At 42.2% G+C, this 23696-nt stretch overlaps 2 protein-coding genes across 2 annotated transcripts; both read right to left on the reverse strand.

The window, feature by feature from the left end:
- Positions 1-3299: 3299 nt before the first annotated feature.
- Positions 3300-10939, reverse strand: SNRPD2 (small nuclear ribonucleoprotein D2 polypeptide). Its single transcript, XM_075260422.1, has 3 exons — positions 10850-10939; positions 3731-3910; positions 3300-3637 (listed from the first exon to the last, which is right to left on the reverse strand). Coding segments are annotated over exons 1-3 (357 nt in total). The 5' UTR covers positions 10852-10939; the 3' UTR covers positions 3300-3462.
- Positions 10940-15183: 4244 nt separating this feature from the next.
- PGLYRP1 (peptidoglycan recognition protein 1) lies at positions 15184-18454 on the reverse strand. The gene is made up of 4 exons (XM_075258803.1): positions 18391-18454; positions 16304-16505; positions 16109-16227; positions 15184-15488 (listed from the first exon to the last, which is right to left on the reverse strand). Exons 1-4 carry the CDS (start codon positions 18434-18436, stop codon positions 15310-15312), a joined length of 546 nt encoding a protein of 181 aa, XP_075114904.1. The 5' UTR covers positions 18437-18454; the 3' UTR covers positions 15184-15309.
- Positions 18455-23696: the final 5242 nt, after the last annotated feature.

Below are 23696 nucleotides of genomic sequence, written 5' to 3' on the forward strand. Positions count from 1 at the left end.
TAGTAGCTTAGATGAGAGTTCACTGTTAAACCCTGGGAGGGGCACAAGAGACAGTGAGCCCTAAGCTGAAGCCCCCCGCTTTCCCTTCCTATTGCCAGGCCCTATCCTAGGTAATAGGCGACAACCACGAGGACAATCCCTCCCTGAATATGTGAAACACAAAACGCAGACAAGACGAACAACAACAAAGGGAGGTCAGCTAGCCAGGGTTCGGTAACGAGAGCGATGCAGTTCCAAATCGGAGTCAAGAGAATAGTCAATGAGAAAAGCCAAAGGTCAGGTATAATAGTATAAGCAAACAGGGAACGTAAGAGCAGGTATGCGCACGGCAATAACAAGCACTGGTGTGAATGGGAACCAAGGCTAAATAGGGAGGAAAAACCCGCCCATGGAGTTCACAGAAAGGCAGCTGTCAATCAAAGGGCAAGGCCAGAATAACCACTTAATGGACAGAGGCAACCTTGGCAGAAGACGGGTGTGGTGCAAATCCAATTAAGGACTAGAGCCGTGTTCACACAGTGCAACTAAAAACTTTAAGCAGATTCTCAAACTGCACACGCCTCCTGCGCCGCAGCACGCGAGCAGAGGGTGGCGCAGAGGCCTGAACAGGCAGAGATGTTACACACTGTTTGAAAAATCATATGATGCTTCTCTAATTTGTGTAATTAACAGCACCTGTTACTTACCTGAGGCACCTAACAGGTGGTGGCAATAACTAAATCACACTTGCAGCCAGTTGAAATGGATTAAAGTTGACTCAACCTCTGTCCTATGTCCTTGTGTGACCACATTGAGCATGGAGAAAAGAAAGAAGACCAAAGAAATGTCTGAGGACTTGAGAAGCAAAATTGTGAGGAAGCATGAGCAATCTCAAGGCTACAAGTCCATCTCCAAAGACCTGAATGTTCCTGTGTCTACCGTGCGCAGTGTCATCAAGAAGTTTAAAGCCCATGGCACTGTGGCTAACCTACCTAGATGTGGACGGAAAAGAAAAATTGACGAGAGATTTCAACGCAAGATTGTGCAGATGATGGATAAAGAACCTCGACCAACATCCAAACAAGTTAATTTGAATGGGTTTGAAAGATGTCCAGCCGTGAGCATTTTATGCTCTCCGCTGCAAAACTGTTTTTTTTTTTTTAATCGGACACAGAGCCGGACATGCAGTACTCTGTGTTCGATTTTAAAAAAGCGGTTTCGCGGCGGAGAGCATAAAACGCTCACGGCCGGACCCGGTCTGACAGCTTTCCGTCTTCTGCATGCAGAAGATGGAAACCTGAAAATGGACTCCGGGCGCTAGTGTGAACCTAGCGTTATTCTACATTTCTCTAGCTCTATCCTTAAACACTGACCCTAACACCAAACAACCTTAATATCTGTATTGGAAACTCTTAAGGCTAAATTCACATCTGCTCCGTTGGAGACTCCACCGCCGAAATGACCAAGATCAGTGGAGAAAAAAACTAGTGCACTGAGGACTTTTCTCTCCCCCAGATCTAGTATAAAAACAACCAACACCCAGCAGACCCCATTATAGTCTCCGCAGGTAACTACTGTTTTTGAGGTCCAGTTCGGTCTTTCCAGAACCCCTTTGGACCCAAACGACAGACACTCGTGTGCAGATATGACCCTAGTCTAAGCTACAATGCAGACATCATCAGTTTTTCATTCTCTGGTTCATCATTTACTCCATATTTATAAATTGATACTGGACTGATCAGTCTGTACACTGCCTGAGCAAAGTTTGATCTCAAAGCCACGGCAGATGCAGAGGGTTGGGGGACACTCCTACAATCTGTAACACTAGAACCTGATGAGTTTAGCTGTAAGGGATTCCCAAAACACAGAGCAACCGCAACATGCTGTGTACAATGACTATGGGATTCTGAATGTGTAGTCTGTTACTGTAGTTCCAAAGATGGCCATAACCTGCACTACATATAACAGCAGTGCCGCTGTAGGGATGATCCATGTCTGTGCAGGGTCCTATACTTGAGTAATGTGATCGGTGTCAATCAGCCACCCTCCACCTTATGGCTGGCATTAGATTGTAGGCACCTAGGAGATCACTTCGTCAGATGTTATTTTTTGGTAAAATTTACAATCCTCACAATTTCAGCTTTAGGACTGAAACAACCATGATACAATGCTGCGATGAGAGCATTCTCGGTGAAATAAACTGCGACTCCCCCCCCCCTTCCCGGGCTCCCATCTTTCATGAGTCATTATTACAATCGGCCGCAACAAAGGAAAAAAATCACAGTGGGACAGCTGTACTAAGATTAATGAATCATTGATTTGCAGGGGGGAAAAAAAAAACTCACCCCATGTGCTATACATTCATTCATTATATTAGGCTTTGTGGACAAGCGCAACCATGGATTTACCATGAGACAATGTGCAACAAAATTCTGGTACAAAGTAAACCAGGTAATAGGTGGGGGCAGGCACACAAGCAGCTATACACCCAGGATGGTTCCTGGCCACACCTTGGACATGTTCTGCTTGTTATCCAGTCCGTGCGATCCATAATACGCTCCATCTGTGACGTGACTGTAACTGGTCTTTTGTTAAACCCTGGCTTATTCAGGAATATAATCAAAATACAGAGCCTTAAAAGTGGTTATCTATTTTCTAAGGCCTGTTTTACATCTGCGTTTGGGCCATTCCGTTCCCCTCTTTGCATGTCTGGCAAGCAGCACATTTCTCTACATTTTTTGTGTGGAAATCACACGGATCCCATTATAGTCTATGGGGTCTGCAGGTTTCCTAAGGTAACCGCTTTTTTTATGTGGATTAGGTTTCCCTTCGGGGGTCCCCATGTGCAGATGTGAACCGGGCCTCATACTGATGGCCTATCTTTATGACAAGCCATCAGTAATAGATCTGCGGGGACTGACACCCAGGACCTAGACAGTGCAGATCACAGTATTGTTTATCATTGAAATCCATGGGGCAGTGCTACAGTACTCACCCTCGCCACTAGAGTTTGCATGGTAAGTGAGCAGCACAGCTCACAGTATGTAAACAATACTGAGAGCCGTAATGTCTGGGTACCGGTGATCTGCGGAGGTCCTGGGTGTCCGCATGATAGGCCGTTAATGTTAGAAACCGAATAACCCCTGATAACAGGCGCTGTATATGGAGTCGACCACTGGTGCTTCAAACTAGCCTCCTGCACAGACTGTGCAACTATCTAATTACTCCCCCACCTTGCAGACCTCTGTATCTCACCAACCTGCCTACAGTACCCCCTACCCTGCAGATGGTGCCCCTTCCCCACACAGGGACTCCAGATCTCAAATCTACAGATTGTGTTTATTACAAAATCAAATGAAAACCATGGGATACACCAGCTCTGAGAAACATATAACAAAAATTGTAAAAGCCCCCAAAAAACACAAGAGTCAGAGTTGTGAAACAACAGTGAGAAAGGGCAGGGCGATGCAGGTGGTGACATCATCACTTCCCCGCCAGCAGTGGGTTCCTGAGGACCACTATGACGCTGTCTCCTCGCAGGAACATCTTGGAGATGTATCTGTCCTTGTTGACTGGCTTGGATTTCTTCTTTCCTTTGCCGCTTTTAGGGACCTCAGTCCACATCTCCTTTACGTTCTCCAGGACCATGTTACAGTGTCTGTAGGGAGAATGAGGCACCAGGTAAGACTGAGGCAATATTTTGGGGGTGGGGGGGTTATACCAACCTCCTCTGCAGGCTGCACACACTCACCTGTCAAAAGCCTTCACCCTCCCCAGCAGCTTCTTGTTGTTTCTGCAGTTGATGAGCACCTGTGTGTTGTTCTTCACAGACTGTGTGAGCACCGACAGGGGCCCTGTGTTAAACTCCTCCTCTTCACGCTTCTGCAGCTCCTCCGGGGTCATCTCACTCTTCGGCTTATTTAGGAGACTCCTGGGGATACATAAAGTGAAGGAAGGTAAAATAAATGGACTGGACCTACATCAATGAATTGACATTCTACCTTGATTACGTCAAATTAACTTATTTTAGGACCTTTTTACATGCCACGCCCCCTATTTATATGCCATGCCATTTGTGACATTCTTTATCCAGTGGCTGTGAGACAGGATGGCATGGATGCAAAATAATAATGTGCACACCTGCACGTCTAGCACATTGACAACTTTAGCACAAACTAGACAAACAAAAGTGTGCCACATTGCACTGAAAATGCGCCATGTTTATGCCAGTGTCTAGTCGTAACCCCAGTAGTCAATCTAGGCATATGTGCGGGCACTCTATATAATACAGAGTACACATTGTACTACTCATTATGTGGGTATTACACTATTTGTTTATTACATGATTTACCTTGTACAGGTTATTACACATTACATACTGTATTTTATACATATTTGTCTCTACAATACTTATATGTTACACACAATTTCTATACACAGTATATATTGCACCCGGTACATTATATACTATGCGTGATTTCAATACACTGTATATATCACACCCTGTACATTATATATTACATGTAATTTCTATATATACTGTATATATCACACCCTGTACATTACATGTGATTACTAAACACTGTATATATCACACCCTGTACATTATATATTACATGTGATTTCTATACACTGTATATATCACACCCTGTACATTACATGTGATTTCTATACACTGTATATATCACACCCTGTACATTACATGTGATTACTATATACTGTATATATCACACCCTGTACATTACATGTGATTGCTATACACTAGTATATATCACACCCTGTACATTACATGTGATTTCTATACACTAGTATATATCACACCCTGTACATTACATGTGATTTCTATACACTGTATATATCACACCCTGTACATTACATGTGATTTCTATACACTGTATATATCACACCCTGTACATTACATGTGATTGCTATACACTAGTATAGATTACATGTGATTACTATACACTGTATATATCACACCCTGTACATTACATGTGATTACTATATACTGTATATATCACACCCTGTACATTATATATTACATGTGATTTCTATACACTGTATATATCACACCCTGTACATTACATGTGATTTCTATACACTGTATATATCACACCCTGTACATTACATGTGATTTCTATACACTAGTATATATCACACCCTGTACATTACATGTGATTGCTATACACTAGTATATATCACACCCTGTACATTACATGTGATTTCTATACACTAGTATATATCACACCCTGTACATTACATGTGATTTCTATACACTGTATATATCACACCCTGTACATTACACGTGATTTCTATACACTGTATATATCACACCCTGTACATTACATGTGATTTCTATACACTGTATATATCACACCCTGTACATTACATGTGATTTCTATACACTAGTATATATCACACCCTGTACATTACATGTGATTTCTATACACTAGTATATATCACACCCTGTACATTACATGTGATTTCTATACACTGTATATATCACACCCTGTACATTACATGTGATTTCTATACACTGTATATATCACACCCTGTACATTACATGTGATTGCTATACACTAGTATAGATTACATGTGATTACTATACACTGTATATATCACACCCTGTACATTACATGTGATTACTATATACTGTATATATCACACCCTGTACATTATATATTACATGTGATTTCTATACACTGTATATATCACACCCTGTACATTACATGTGATTTCTATACACTGTATATATCACACCCTGTACATTACATGTGATTTCTATACACTAGTATATATCACACCCTGTACATTACATGTGATTGCTATACACTAGTATATATCACACCCTGTACATTACATGTGATTTCTATACACTAGTATATATCACACCCTGTACATTACATGTGATTTCTATACACTGTATATATCACACCCTGTACATTACACGTGATTTCTATACACTGTATATATCACACCCTGTACATTACATGTGATTTCTATACACTGTATATATCACACCCTGTACATTACATGTGATTTCTATACACTAGTATATATCACACCCTGTACATTACATGTGATTTCTATACACTGTATATATCACACCCTGTACAATACATGTGATTTCTATACACTGTATATATCACACCCTGTACATTACATGTGATTTCTATACACTGTATATATCACACCCTGTACATTACATGTGATTTCTATACACTAGTATATATCACACCCTGTACATTACACGTGATTTCTATACACTGTATATATCACACCCTGTACATTACATGTGATTGCTATACACTAGTATATATCACACCCTGTACATTACATGTGATTTCTATACACTGTATATATCACACCCTGTACATTACATGTGATTTCTATACACTGTATATATCACACCCTGTACATTACATGTGATTGCTATACACTAGTATATATCACACCCTGTACATTATATATTACATGTGATTTCTATACACTGTATATATCACACCCTGTACATTACATGTGATTTCTATACACTAGTATATATCACACCCTGTACATTACACGTGATTTCTATACACTGTATATATCACACCCTGTACATTACATGTGATTGCTATACACTGTATATATCACACCCTGTACATTACACGTGATTTCTATACACTGTATATATCACACCCTGTACATTACATGTGATTTCTATACACTGTATATATCACACCCTGTACATTACATGTGATTTCTATACACTGTATATATCACACCCTGTACATTACATGTGATTGCTATACACTAGTATAGATTACATGTGATTACTATACACTGTATATATCACACCCTGTACATTACATGTGATTACTATATACTGTATATATCACACCCTGTACATTATATATTACATGTGATTTCTATACACTGTATATATCACACCCTGTACATTACATGTGATTTCTATACACTGTATATATCACACCCTGTACATTACATGTGATTTCTATACACTAGTATATATCACACCCTGTACATTACATGTGATTGCTATACACTAGTATATATCACACCCTGTACATTACATGTGATTTCTATACACTAGTATATATCACACCCTGTACATTACATGTGATTTCTATACACTGTATATATCACACCCTGTACATTACACGTGATTTCTATACACTGTATATATCACACCCTGTACATTACATGTGATTTCTATACACTGTATATATCACACCCTGTACATTACATGTGATTTCTATACACTGTATATATCACACCCTGTACATTACATGTGATTGCTATACACTAGTATAGATTACATGTGATTACTATACACTGTATATATCACACCCTGTACATTACATGTGATTACTATATACTGTATATATCACACCCTGTACATTATATATTACATGTGATTTCTATACACTGTATATATCACACCCTGTACATTACATGTGATTTCTATACACTGTATATATCACACCCTGTACATTACATGTGATTTCTATACACTAGTATATATCACACCCTGTACATTACATGTGATTGCTATACACTAGTATATATCACACCCTGTACATTACATGTGATTTCTATACACTAGTATATATCACACCCTGTACATTACATGTGATTTCTATACACTGTATATATCACACCCTGTACATTACACGTGATTTCTATACACTGTATATATCACACCCTGTACATTACATGTGATTTCTATACACTGTATATATCACACCCTGTACATTACATGTGATTTCTATACACTAGTATATATCACACCCTGTACATTACATGTGATTTCTATACACTGTATATATCACACCCTGTACAATACATGTGATTTCTATACACTGTATATATCACACCCTGTACATTACATGTGATTTCTATACACTGTATATATCACACCCTGTACATTACATGTGATTTCTATACACTAGTATATATCACACCCTGTACATTACACGTGATTTCTATACACTGTATATATCACACCCTGTACATTACATGTGATTGCTATACACTAGTATATATCACACCCTGTACATTACATGTGATTTCTATACACTGTATATATCACACCCTGTACATTACATGTGATTTCTATACACTGTATATATCACACCCTGTACATTACATGTGATTGCTATACACTAGTATATATCACACCCTGTACATTATATATTACATGTGATTTCTATACACTGTATATATCACACCCTGTACATTACATGTGATTTCTATACACTAGTATATATCACACCCTGTACATTACACGTGATTTCTATACACTGTATATATCACACCCTGTACATTACATGTGATTGCTATACACTGTATATATCACACCCTGTACATTACACGTGATTTCTATACACTGTATATATCACACCCTGTACATTACATGTGATTTCTATACACTGTATATATCACACCCTGTACATTACATGTGATTTCTATACACTGTATATATCACACCCTGTACATTACATGTGATTTCTATACACTAGTATATATCACACCCTGTACATTACATGTGATTTCTATACACTGTATATATCACACCCTGTACATTACATGTGATTTCTATACACTAGTATATATCACACCCTGTACATTACATGTGATTTCTATACACTAGTATATATCACACCCTGTACATTACATGTGATTTCTATACACTGTATATATCACACCCTGTACATTACATGTGATTTCTATACACTAGTATATATCACACCCTGTACATTACATGTGATTTCTATACACTGTATATATCACACCCTGTACATTACATGTGATTTCTATACACTGTATATATCACACCCTGTACATTACATGTGATTGCTATACACTAGTATATATCACACCCTGTACATTATATATTACATGTGATTTCTATACACTGTATATATCACACCCTGTACATTACATGTGATTTCTATACACTAGTATATATCACACCCTGTACATTACACGTGATTTCTATACACTGTATATATCACACCCTGTACATTACATGTGATTGCTATACACTAGTATATATCACACCCTGTACATTACACGTGATTTCTATACACTGTATATATCACACCCTGTACATTACATGTGATTTCTATACACTGTATATATCACACCCTGTACATTACATGTGATTTCTATACACTAGTATATATCACACCCTGTACATTACATGTGATTGCTATACACTGTATATATCACACCCTGTACATTACATGTGATTGCTATACACTAGTATATATCACACCCTGTACATTACATGTGATTTCTATACACTGTATATATCACACCCTGTACATTACATGTGATTGCTATACACTGTATATATCACACCCTGTACATTACATGTGATTTCTATACACTAGTATATATCACACCCTGTACATTACATGTGATTGCTATACACTAGTATATATCACACCCTGTACATTACATGTGATTTCTATACACTGTATATATCACACCCTGTACATTACATGTGATTTCTATACACTGTATATATCACACCCTGTACATTACATGTGATTGCTATACACTAGTATATATCACACCCTGTACATTATATATTACATGTGATTTCTATACACTGTATATATCACACCCTGTACATTACATGTGATTTCTATACACTAGTATATATCACACCCTGTACATTACACGTGATTTCTATACACTGTATATATCACACCCTGTACATTACATGTGATTGCTATACACTGTATATATCACACCCTGTACATTACATGTGATTTCTATACACTGTATATATCACACCCTGTACATTACATGTGATTTCTATACACTGTATATATCACACCCTGTACATTACATGTGATTTCTATACACTGTATATATCACACCCTGTACATTACATGTGATTTCTATACACTAGTATATATCACACCCTGTACATTACATGTGATTTCTATACACTGTATATATCACACCCTGTACATTACATGTGATTTCTATACACTAGTATATATCACACCCTGTACATTACATGTGATTTCTATACACTGTATATATCACACCCTGTACATTACATGTGATTTCTATACACTGTATATATCACACCCTGTACATTACATGTGATTGCTATACACTAGTATATATCACACCCTGTACATTATATATTACATGTGATTTCTATACACTGTATATATCACACCCTGTACATTACATGTGATTTCTATACACTAGTATATATCACACCCTGTACATTACACGTGATTTCTATACACTGTATATATCACACCCTGTACATTACATGTGATTGCTATACACTAGTATATATCACACCCTGTACATTACACGTGATTTCTATACACTGTATATATCACACCCTGTACATTACACGTGATTTCTATACACTGTATATATCACACCCTGTACATTACATGTGATTTCTATACACTGTATATATCACACCCTGTACATTACATGTGATTTCTATACACTAGTATATATCACACCCTGTACATTACATGTGATTGCTATACACTGTATATATCACACCCTGTACATTACATGTGATTGCTATACACTAGTATATATCACACCCTGTACATTACATGTGATTGCTATACACTAGTATATATATCACACCCTGTACATTACATGTGATTTCTATACACTGTATATATCACACCCTGTACATTACATGTGATTTCTATACACTAGTATATATCACACCCTGTACATTACATGTGATTGCTATACACTAGTATAGATTACATGTGATTACTATACACTGTATATATCACACCCTGTACATTACATGTGATTGCTATACACTAGTATATATTGCACATGATTTTCTCCCCGGCTCACTTACATTTTCCCTCTTCACGTTGTTCCGGCGTTTGTCGCGCTGAGGCCGCTCACTTCCGCTTCCAGGAGCGCGGGGTCACTTCCGCTCTCCGTTACTATGGTGACGTCTCGTATACTTTTGCTGTACGTGCGACTCCTGTGGTATCTGCAGCCCTGGAGAGAAGAGTCTGGGGCTGCACCAGGACTGCTCATCCGGAGCTGTATGGGCTGTGAGTCCTCACAACTAAACCCAAGAGGCGTGACCCGGGGCAGAGGAGAACAACTCCTGGCCGGGCCCTGTTTTGTGCCTCTCATTGTGCTGCAGGTTATTGCCCCCTTTTTCAGCAGCATCCGTATAGGCACAGTGTGTAATGTGTTAAGAGAGATCAACCAATAAGAATCCAGGAGATCCCTATACCTCAGTTACATCCTCCTGGAAATCCTGGTGTGTGTCCAAGAAGAGTCACCTAGTAGGAAGAGAGATGGAAGGCAGGAGATGGAGAATGTGTGTATGAGGGGGGCCGATCCGCCTGAGGGAAGTGATGGGTCTAGTGATCACATCTGACTTGTAATAAATGAGATTATGAACCATGTGGACACTGTTTATAGGTGGAGGGTAAGGGGGAGTTCACACTGGTGCCGCTGTCCGCCCTTTGTGATTCCGCCGAAAAGCCCCGCAAAACTGCATAGGGACGGATTGCCAGCGGTCAGTTTAAAAACCCATTCATTTCAATAGGTTTTTAAAGCAAACCGCAGGTGTCTGTATGCAACCTGTCCGTAGCGAAATCCGTTTTTTTTTTTGCATTGACACAAAGTCGTACATGCAGGACTTTGTGTCCGTGCTAAAAAAAGCGGTTTCACGGCAGACAGCCTGCATACGGACACCGGCAGTTTGCTGTAACAGCCCATTGAAATGAATGGGTTTTTAAACTGACCCACTGGCAAGACGAACCCCAAGCAGCTTTGCGGGGCTTTTTGATGGAACCACAGGGCGGACAGCAGCACTAGTGTGAACCCCCCTAATCCTAACTATACAGCAATGTATATAGACCTGCTGTACGACCCTGAGGGTGGGGACTGTACATTGTGCTGCGGGACTGTGTTGATGTCCACTGGCTGTTGTACATGCTGTTATACAATAGTCAGAGACATCTAGTTCAGGGGTCAATCCCAGACAGCAAACTACCCAATAGACTTGGAGGGAAGAAGTGTTTGAGGTATAAGAACGTGCAGCAGACTCTGCTATCCCTGATCGTGTCTCCGCAGTGCACTATGGCTATGAGCAGGCATACATCTCAGGGTCGTCCTGACCCATAGGACACAGAGCCTTCATGTAGGGATGGATCACACAATGGACCAACAAGGTACAAGACCCATGGGTATGGAAGGAATTTGGATGAAGTGTGCACAGATTCACAGGGACCGGATGGTGTAGAGTCCTTTTCAAATCTTGTTGACAATTAACACTACGTGTTTTCTGGCTACGCCCTTTATCAAGTGTAAACAATAACTAACAAATAAATAAATATGCAGCTCATTAAAAATTCCATATCAACTAATAATACACATAAAAACACTGAGGCGGCGTTCACACTGCCGCTGCTGTCTGCCTCGGGGTGTCCGCTGTAAATCCTGGGGAAACCAGACAACAGACGGCTTGCGAGCGGTCAGCTTTAAAATATATTCATTTGAATGGGTCTTAAAAGGTGAGCGCCTGTGAGCGTTTTCAGCCTCTCCACCTGGAAACTGTTTTTTTTTTCAACGGACACAAAGTTCTGCATGTAGGACTTTGTGTCTGCTGTGACTTCCGGTGGGTGGGGACTAATTCCTGGGGGAAAACTATTCTTCAATGCACAATGATGACGCTGATGTGTAAGGCTGATGTGTAAGTCTGACAGTGCACCAATATCTCTGCAACGGAGGTAGATACTGGCAAAACTGATAGCTGAATTGGCGACACGACAGTAGTGTATTAGTAGGTAGCCCTCCATGTATACTTACCTGTACCTTCCCCCCTCTCTTATGCTGGCCCACCTAGTCATGCAATGGTGACGTCAGATGAACAGAATTGGTACAGCCAATCAGCTCAGTTTACAGCTGAGAGCAGTGAATGGCAGCCGTTGTCCTATTGAGGGAAGGATACAGGGAAGCAGACATTCTTTTTTATCTTTTACACGTCCTCTGTTGCCTGCATACCTTTTTTTATGCGCGTGGCCATCAAGGGGTATTAGGGGGTACTAACCATTGGGGAATTGGGCAGTATTAATATAAGGTGGCATGTGGGCATTAATTAAAAATTAAAGGGCATTATTAATTTAAAGGGCACAGTTGGTATTGATGGGGCACATGGGTCCTAACTAATTTAAGAGGGCACACAGGAGGTATTATAAAATAACACGGGAAGCATTATTAATCTGAAGATATACACGGAGGGGTATTATTCATTCTCAGGGGATTTTCATACTATATGTTATATAAATGATTCTCAGGGGATTTTCATACTATATGTTATATAAATGGGAGTAGCAGCAGGCAGGGAACTTTGTGTAGGTGAGGTCAATGTGGGTCAGGTGCCTGAAAAAGTGAGGAACCAAAGACGTCTGTGCTGCAAACTTTACAGAGAGAAGTTACGGCTGGTAGAAGTAGTCATGGCGGTCTGGATGTGAACGATTACAAAGATGTTGCCTGCAAGTCACTAAAGATATTTTGTACTGTATTCACTCCTGGTCGGCAGAGTCCTGTGTGCAGCTGATATCTATCACTGTATGGTCACTGTATGGTGGTAATATTAGGGGCCCTCTCGGATATGTTTGCCCACCTGTGTTGAACCTCTAGCTCCGCCTCTGGAGAGAGCATACTGTAGTATGTATGGTGTGAAACTCTGACATACATGACTTTATGCAGCAGCTTCTGATTTATAAGGGCAGCACTATTATAAGCTTCAGTGACCCCTTTAGTCTCCCCCGTCCACCAATTATACTTCCTATTGAGGGAAGGATACAGGGAAGTAGACATGCTTTTTTATCTTTTACACGTCCTCTGTTGCCTGCATACCTTTTTTTAACCTTCACAGCAATTCAAACACAAACATTTTATTCCACTGGTTGTTTATTGGTTTCTTGCAGTGGCATGTATGGTAGATATACACTCACCGGCCACTTTATTAGGTACACCTGTCCAACTGCTCGTTAACGCTTAATTTCTAATCAGCCAATCACATGGCGGCAACTCAGTGCATTTAGGCATGTAGACATGGTCAAGACAATCTCCTGCAGTTCAAACCGAGCATCAGTATGGGGAAGAAAGGTGATTTGAGTGCCTTTGAACGTGGCATGGTTGTTGGTGCCAGAAGGGCTGGTCTGAGTATTTCAGAAACTGCTGATCTACTGGGATTTTCACGCACAACCATCTCTAGGGTTTACAGAGAATGGTCCGAAAAAGAAAAAACATCCAGTGAGCGGCAGTTCTGTGGGCGGAAATGCGTTGTTGATGCCAGAGGTCAGAGGAGAATGGCCAGACTGGTTCGAGCTGATAGAAAGGCAACAGTGACTCAAATAGCCACCCGTTACAACCAAGGTAGCCAGAAGAGCATCTCTGAACGCACAGTACGTCGAACTTTGAGGCAGATGGGCTACAGCAGCAGAAGACCACACCGGGTGCCACTCCTTTCAGCTAAGAACAGGAAACTGAGGCTACAGTTTGCACAAGCTCATCGAAATTGGACAATTGAAGATTGGAAAAACGTTGCCTGGTCTGATGAGTCTCGATTTCTGCTGCGACATTCGGATGGTAGGGTCAGAATTTGGCGTCAACAACATGAAAGCATGGATCCATCCTGCCTTGTATCAACTGTTCAGGATGGTGGTGGTGGTGTCATGGTGTGGGGAATATTTTCTTGGCACTCTTTGGGCCCCTTGGTATCAATTGAGCATCGTTGCAACGCCAAAGCCTACCTGAGTATTGTTGCTGACCATGTCCATCCCTTTATGACCACAATGTACCCAACATCTGATGGCTACTTTCAGCAGGATAATGCGCCATGTCATAAAGCTGGAATCATCTCAGACTGGTTTCTTGAACATGACAATGAGTTCACTGTACTCCAATGGCCTCCACAGTCACCAGATCTCAATCCAATAGAGCATCTTTGGGATGTGGTGGAACGGGAGATTCGCATCATGGATGTGCAGCCGACAAATCTGCGGCAACTGTGTGATGCCATCATGTCAATATGGACCAAAATCTCTGAGGAATGCTTCCAGCACCTTGTTGAATCTATGCCACGAAGAATTGAGGCAGTTCTGAAGGCAAAAGGGGGTCCAACCCGTTACTAGCATGGTGTACCTAATAAAGTGGCTGGTGAGTGTATAATACAGCAATGCCAGAATGCTACAGACACAAGAAGCGCAACATGTCCAGCATTGGCCTACAGATCTCTACAAATCTCCAACAACCCTAAATAAGACTTCAGGTCTGGAATCTGTCTTAAGCCTGGAATCGGGGCCAGGTCTTCACTGTGTTGTAGAAGGTGTTTCCAGGGCATTCGGTGGCTGTGACGTTACGATGTCCCTTCAGGATGTAGGCAGACTTGATGTATCCTCTGGACACGCCGCAGCTGATGAGATTCTTGGCAGCGTTCTGAGCTGCGGTTGTGGGGTTACTGCCTGAAATAACACAACAGAAGTTATCATGTTGTTAGCTGATACCTGGCTTAGGAGTCTAAGGACCCGGATTTCAGCCTGAGATTTCTCTCTACCGTCTCTCCTTCCCCTATCAAATCTATGAGGAAAATCACTGACAACTCCACAGCTAAAGTTAACATGCAGCATTTTTTATTTTTTTTTTTAAAAAAAACATGTTCTATCACAGCTCTTTTTTTCCACAATGTGTGGATGAGATTAATAAAATCTCATTCACTTTGCTGATACTGTAAAACATTGTGCTTTTTTCCTGATGCCAAGTCTCGGGATGGAATTTCGAGTGGCCTCAAAATCAGCTACAAATTTCTCCATGTGAATGTACCCTAAATAGTCCATAAAGGGCAGCCTGAAAACTGGTCCAGCAGGAGCAGGAATATGGACTGTTTGTCACATGGCAAGACCTTCATGTGATGGGATCAATAATGATGAGAAATAGTGATTTGGTCAGTAATTCTCTCTCTCCAGAAAGCGCCAAGGCCTCGTCCATTACGTTATTACTTTGCACAGTTGGCACCAAGAATATGTGTATTTTATAAACTAAACCCGTGTCTTCTATGAAACTCCCCAACGTTTCCCAGACTCACTTGTGAAGGTTCCGATTAAGCTGATACCAATGGAGTTGGAGTTGTAGTTTGGAGCATGAGCACCGACAGATGTCCAGCCACGGCCCTCGAACACTGTGCCATCTCCGCCGACTAAGAAGCTGCCGAACAAAAAGGCCTGATTAGAACCAATGTGATGTGGGTGAATCCCTGGGCTTATGAGACTGCGCCACTTACTTGTAGCCTATGTCACACCATCCGTTGCTGTTGATGTGCATGTTTTGGATGTTCTTGGCCTGAGTAATGCAGGTGGACTGTGAGGAACAAGCGGCTCCAGCTGTGTGGTGGATTACTACATAGGTGACTGGAGTGGCCATTGCTGTCCTGCAAGTTGGAGCACGTCCTCCCCATTGGGATTTAGTGAGGATGGTGGGGCAGCCTGTGGGATGAAGACAGAAACATTGCTATTACTGCAGTCCTGAGACTGGTTTTACCTACAGGATATTAAGGAGAGTCTGTCACAACAGCCCTTAACAGTCAGATATTTGGGTTAAACCTGAGCAAAAATCCCTTTTTATCCTTCCTTGTCGTTTCCTCTATTGCCGAGATATTGGCTGTTTTTCCTGACACACTTATGAGGTCATCGCCGTTGACCTCATCGCACCAAGTGCTCTCTCCCTGCTATGCTAACAGCGTACATGTCAGTTTCGAAGGATGAGACACGGTGCTGGAAAGCATAGCTCCATACCTCCCAACCGTCCCGATTTCCGCGGGACAGTCACGATTTGGGTGACATGTCCCACGGTCCCGGGTGGAGGGAGGTATGTCCCGATTTCAACTCAGATCTGCGTGCTGGACGCACATCTGAGTTGAACACATATGCGGCTGAAGCAAGGAGCTGACACAGTTCAGCTCCTCGCTTCGCCGCTGCGTGTCTCTCTCGTTGACACATATGCGGCTGAAGCGAGGAGCTGACCTGTGTCAGCTCCTCGCTTCGCCGCTGCCGCGGGCTCCTGGTTTGCAGATGCGATGTGACATGTGACATCGCGTCTGCAAACCAGAAGGAGAAGGTAAGTTTAATGTGGAGGTGGAACGTGAATCTGGGGGCAGATGAAGGAGGGGACGGCATGACACTATGGGCAGAGATGGAGGGGACATGACACTGGGGGCAGAGATGTGGAGACATGAATCTGGGAGAAGAGATGGGAGACATGAATCTGGGGGCAGAGATGGGGGGACATGAATCTGGGGGCAGAGATGGGGGGACATGAATCTGGGGGCAGAGATGGAGAGGACATGAAACTGGGGGCAGAGATGGGGGGACATGAATCTGGGGGCAGAGATGGAGGGACATGAATCTGGGGGCAGAGATGGAGGGGGGACATGAATCTGGGGGCAGAGATGGAGGGGACATGAATCTGAGGGCAGAGATGGGGGGACATGAATCTGGGGGCAGAGATGGGGGGACATGAATCTGGGGCAGAGATGGAGGGGGGACATGAATATGGGGCAGAGATGGAGGGACATGAATATGGGGGCAGAGATGGAGGGACGTGAATCTGGGGGCAGAGATGGAGGGGGGACATGAATCTGGGGGCAGAGATGGAGGGACATGAATCTGGGGGCAGATGAAGGGTGTATATGAAACTGGGGGAGAGATAGAGGGGGGACATATAATTTACGGGTGACTGTCGGAGGATTATACTGTGTGCGGGCACATGAAAAATTAACAAGTGGGCGGAGTCAACACAAAAGTGGGCGGGGCTAAATTTGCCGCACATTTTGTCCCTCTTTCAGTTCTTCAAAAGTTGGGAGGTATGTAGCTCTTTGGTGCAATGGAAAGAGCTGGGATGCCTTCATTGCACCAATTAGCATATCAGGAATTAGATAATATTTCAGAAAACGAAGCAGAAAAAGTGTTTCATTCAGGTGAACTACAACTATCTGACTGTCCTTATAGTTTAATAGAAATGGTTCTGATGACAGACTCCCATTAAATGAAGCTGGATGTTAAAAGTCCCCGATCTCTTCTTCAGTCCTTATCTACTGGTGTAGTGGCAGATATAAAGAACATACATTGTGCAAAAGTGCAATACTGCTGAAAAAATCAGTTTAACCTGGATGCAGATAAACTGTTCAGAGTACCCGGATTGGGGTCACATCTGCAGAGCACCGTTTTATCACCCTTGATCAGCATACTTCAGGTTCTGACCATCCTTAGGTTAGGTGGTGGTGTTGGGTGGCATCCACCAGCAAAAACTAGTGCTCTAACAGGGCCAATGTTGAACCTGAAGATATGATCCTACCTTAGTTTTTGTACTTACATTGTGCAAGAGCACACAGGGCAAGGAAGGCGAAGAAACGCAGCATGATTGACAGGATCCTGGAGAGAAGAAAGAAAAAAAAAAGACATGAAAGGGACCTGCGGAACAGGGAGCCATCTCTATGGTCAGGAATAGTGATGATATAATGGGGAGGGGGATGAAGCCGATGTAGTTCTGGAATAGTGAAAAGCTGAACTTATAGAAGAATAGTAGCGAGCAAAGATGTATCCGAACCAAGAAGGCACTGAGATATTAAAATACATAATACTTATATAGTTTTATATCCCATTACTACTACACTCACTGGTGCTTGTTGGTGGATCAAACAATTCTCTCTACTGGTAATCTGTCTGGGCCATTTAAAGTCTGTTCGCCATGTGCGATTGCCCATCCTGATTCTCTCAGTCCAGTCATGCACCCCTCTCAAATGTCTGTCAACTGGGCAAAATGGCTTCGAGTGCATCATGGAGACATGTCTAGTAGTCAATAATCTCTCACCAAGAGGTACACTACCCTATAGTAGCCTATGAGAGCTTTTTTTATAGGGCAGTGGGTGAAGCACTTTTACACCCTCTTTTGGCACTTAGAGCACACATCAGAAGGTGAAAGTTACATAACAAAACATAGCTCACCTATCAGAAGGTGAAATTTACATAACAGAATATAGAATACATATCAGTAGGCCTTACACAATAGAACATATCAAAAGGTGAAAGTTACACGATAGAACATATATCACATATCAGAAGATAAAAGTCATACAACAGAACATAGACCATATACCAGAAGGCGAATATTAGACATTTTTCCATTTCATTTTAAAAAAATTAACTCATTTAGAAATTGATGGCATCGGCACATCTCAAAAAAGTTGGGACATGGTTAATAAACGGGTGGAAAAGTAAATGATGCTAATGAATAACAGTTGTAGGGTAAATTTTCAACTAAATTGCATTGCTGTGTATATACATGAGTCCCCCTGCGAACTTCCGGTAGACGCATGCGCAATGGAAGGGCGGCAAGAAAACTTCCGGTTCCTTAGTGAATTAACCAGGACTGGGTATGTACTTCAGGGTATGGTCCTCGGGTTACGACGAGCCTGCTGCAGAACCTCATTTTCTGAATGCTATACAGTGTATAGCATTCGGCAAATGAAGGCTGATTGTGTAGCAGGCTCGTCCTTGCTACGAGCAGGTAAGTATGCTGTTACCAGTTGACTTTTTTTCATTGAAATGAATAGACCAGCGTTGATTGGCCAGTGGCCAGTGATTTGGCCAATCAACGCTGGTTCTGCCAGAGGCTCGTCTCAGGAGGCGGAGTCTAACATCGGACTATTCATTCCAATGAGAAAAACTCTTGCCTGCCCGTAGCAAGGACGTGCCTGCTGCAGAATCAGTGTTCATTTGCCGAATGCTATACATATATATATAGCATTCGGCAAATGAATATATATACTGTATAGCATTCAGCAAATGAGGTTCTGCAGCAGGCTCGTCGTAACCACAAAACAGTATGCCTATACCACTGCTAGACATGGCAAACTCTCAAAACCGGAAAGAGATCTTCGACCGGAAATAGGAAGGGCGGGACATAATCCTTTGTTATTGTTGTCAAAGGGGGACTCATGTATAAAAAAAGCATGTAATAGAGGCGGAGTCTGACAGAAGCAAATATGATCACCAATCGGTGAAAAATTGCGTCTAAAATGTTTCTCAACATCAAGTTGTGAAGACTTTGAATTTCTCACCACCTATAGTTCATAATATCATAAAAAGATTCAGAGAATCTAGGAACTTTATGAGCACAAGGGACAATGCCAGTAATATTGGATGTGATCTGTGGCCCTCGGGCTGCCCTACATTAAATACAGGTATGCACTGCCCAGAAATAATTCCAGAAATCTCTGTCTGTAGACACAGTTCACTCTGCAATTCATAGATGCAAGTTAAAGCTGTATCATCCAAAGAAGAATCCACAATCACAAACATTTATAAGGCACAAAGGACGATGCAGAGAGAATTGTAGAGCAGGGAAGTCAGTGGTTGCCATAGGGGCGATCATTCCTAACACACTGTGGGGTCCGTTGTTCATGGGAAGCAAATTTACCTATTTTTTTGGCATGTGGGAGGAAACTCACACAAATAAATGGAAAATGTACAAACTCATGCAGATGTTTCCTTTGGTCAGATTTGACCAACCATGCTAACCACTGAGCCAGCAACAGTACTAACCACTGAGCCACCAACAGTACTAACCACTGAGCCACCATCTTCTCTGGGCCAAAGTTCATTTAAAATGGACTGAGGCAAAATGGAAATCTGTGGTCGTGGGAATCAAAATATGAAATTCATGATCTCCATGTCCTGTAAACTAAAGAGGAGAAGAACCATCCAGCTTGTTGCCAGTCCTGCCTGCATCTCTGATGGTCTGGGGTGGCAATAATGCCCATGAAGGGGCAACTAACACATCTTGAAAGGCACTATATAGAGGTAGAACAACATCTGCTCCATCCAGACAACATCCCTTTCATGGAGGGTCTTGTGTGTTTCAGTAAGACTATGCTAAACAATATACAGCATCTAACACAACAGCATGGAGAAGAGTCCGAGAGCTGAGCTGACCTCCTGCCGTCCAGGCCTCTCACCAATAGAAAGCAGATGGGAAGTTAGTAAAATCCGGCAAAGAAGATGGCATGGGGTAGCTTTCCTATCCCAAAACTCCAGCCATTGGTCTCCTTACTTCTCAGTTATATACCGATTGTTGTGAAAAAGAGGGCATGGTAGACGTGGCCCAGTCTTAACTGTTTCTGAGATGTGTTTTTTGCCATCTATTTCCAATTTTTTTCAAAGTCAATGGAGAAATGTCTAATGTCACCTTCTGCTGGGATTCTGCTTTGCGGCGCTGATTCTTACGTGAGTTATTGTGTCAGAATCAACGCCGTGTTACTCCGTGTGAATGCCCTCTGACTTTGGCTTTAGCCTTAGGAATAATGGCGGTGTAGTGCAGGGCTCTGTGAAGTAGGGTCAGTGTGATATGTAGCACTTACCTGTATCTGGTGCACCTGGCGATTTCTTCCACGCTGCTCTGACTATTTATTCTCTCTGGGGTGGTGTTTATCAGGATGGCCTTGCACTGATGGGGGGGTGGGGTACATTGGATTAGAGTTCCGTGTAATGGTGGTAGAGTTTACACCGTGGCCTTGGACTGATGGGGGCGGGGCAAGGGTGTGTAGATATGATTGGCGTTCAGTGTAATGATGGTAGACCTCACACCATCAGGTGGGTTTTTTCCAGTTTTAACCCATTGTAATCCACCTGTTTACAACACATGGGAACGGTTACAGGTGTCCAATATCTTATATAATGTTTATGGGCCTGTAGGATAGACAGACTAATGGCAGCCACTGAATAGCACTGTATAGACACTACAGTGTACAGCCATTTTGCTGAGAACAGATTATTAGGGGAAGGTAGCCCGGTATCACAATAGGTTCCCATCTGCATTGGGGTCTTGGTTATTCAAAACAGAAACCCAATCTGTTTAAAAAGCAGTTACCCACTAAAATAGATTATAATGGGGTCTGCCAGGTTTCTGCTCGAGTCTTTGCATTTCACAAGTGGAATAGTGACGGAATCCCCAAATGGTGGTGATCGAGCGCAGGTGTGAATCCAGACTACTATTGCTCCGATGTCTATCCTATAGAAAGCCCATCACTACTTAGTCTGGAACAACTTCCAGACGTGTTAGGAATAGTCAGAGCCGTTATAGCAGCACAGCATAGTAAACCAGTAGCGCAGTTAAGTTAGACACATCTTATTGTAACACCATTTCTCTACGATAATTTGGGTCTTCTTTGCCAAGATATTAATTTATTTCACAATATGCAATGAGCAGAGAACTGAGGGCGGCTCCATTGTTCCAAACCGCTGTGCTCCACACTGCTCTTGTACGCCCTCCTTTCCCACCCCATTTCGTGTGACAGGGCCAGGGAGCTCTAATGAAATCTCACCTGGGTCCAGACAGTGCTCCAAACTGATATTTACATATTCTTGGCAATAAATGTACATCTTATCATGGGGAAAGAGGTTTTATATTCAGGTGAACCTAAACTACATAACTGTGTTGCTGGTTTAATATACTTGACCCTTGTACCTGGTGCCAATTAAATCTGATATAGGGAATCGACCAGCACCAAAGTTTCTTCTGCACCTCTTATCTGCTGTTGTAGGGACAGGTTTAGTGAACAGACCATTTGAAGGCATCTGTAGGCAAATTAGTGTCCTTGTACCTAGCTGTGGCCACTTCTGCCATGGCACCCATTCTCACCTGTGGCTGCCACCCCTCTAACACAGACAATGTGAAGCAACCATGGATGGTGAATGTCCCATCCCGAGTGCACAGAACAGTTCACGTACATACAGAATACAGGCCGATGCTCTCAGTAATATGATTATATTGAAATGGAAAAAGATATGTTCACTATAACCACCCCTACAACGGCATGTAAGGGAGCGTTCACACTACCGTCGGTGTCCGACAGGTAGTGTCCGCTCCTAGTGTCCGCTCAAAATCTGTCATGGACATTAGGAGTGGACACTAGCTGTGTCCGTGACACCTGTCATTCATTTCAATGGGCATCGGGTGCGTTCTTTTGCACTCCGTGCCCGTCTTTCCCTGTCCGCAAGTGAAGATGTCCGACTTCTCAAGCGGACAGAAGAACCCTGCATGCAACCCATTGAAATGAATGACAGGTGTCACGGACACAGCTAGTGTCCGCTCCTAATGTCCGTGACAGATTTTGAGCGGACACTAGGAGTGGACACTACCTGTCGGACACCGACGGTAGTGTGAACGCCCCCTAAGGGGTGAAGAAGAGATCTTTTATTATTTATTATTATTGTTTATTTATATAACACCATTAATTCCATGGTGCTTTACATTTGGGGGTTACATACAATACAAAAAATATACAGGTAGATATAATACTAACAGTGACCGACTGGAACGGTGGGGTAGAGGGCCCTGCCCACGAGGGCTTACAATCTATGGGAGAAGGGGGTAGAGACAGAAGGAGAGGGGGAGACTGTACAGACGGCGGTGTGGTGATAGTGTTATTGGAGGTTGTAGGCCTTCCTGAATAGGTGAGTCTTCAGGGCCTTCTTGAAGCCTCTGATTGTGGGGGTCAGTCTTATGTGTCTTGGTAAGGAGTTCCAGAGTATGGGGGATGCACGAGAGAAATCTTGGAGACGGTTGTGTGAGGAGAGAAGAGCGGAGTAGGAGGTCGTTGGAGGATCTGAGGTTACATG

The sequence above is a fragment of the Leptodactylus fuscus genome, chromosome 11, assembly GCF_031893055.1.
Source record: "Leptodactylus fuscus isolate aLepFus1 chromosome 11, aLepFus1.hap2, whole genome shotgun sequence".
Taxonomy (NCBI): Eukaryota; Metazoa; Chordata; class Amphibia; order Anura; family Leptodactylidae; genus Leptodactylus; species Leptodactylus fuscus.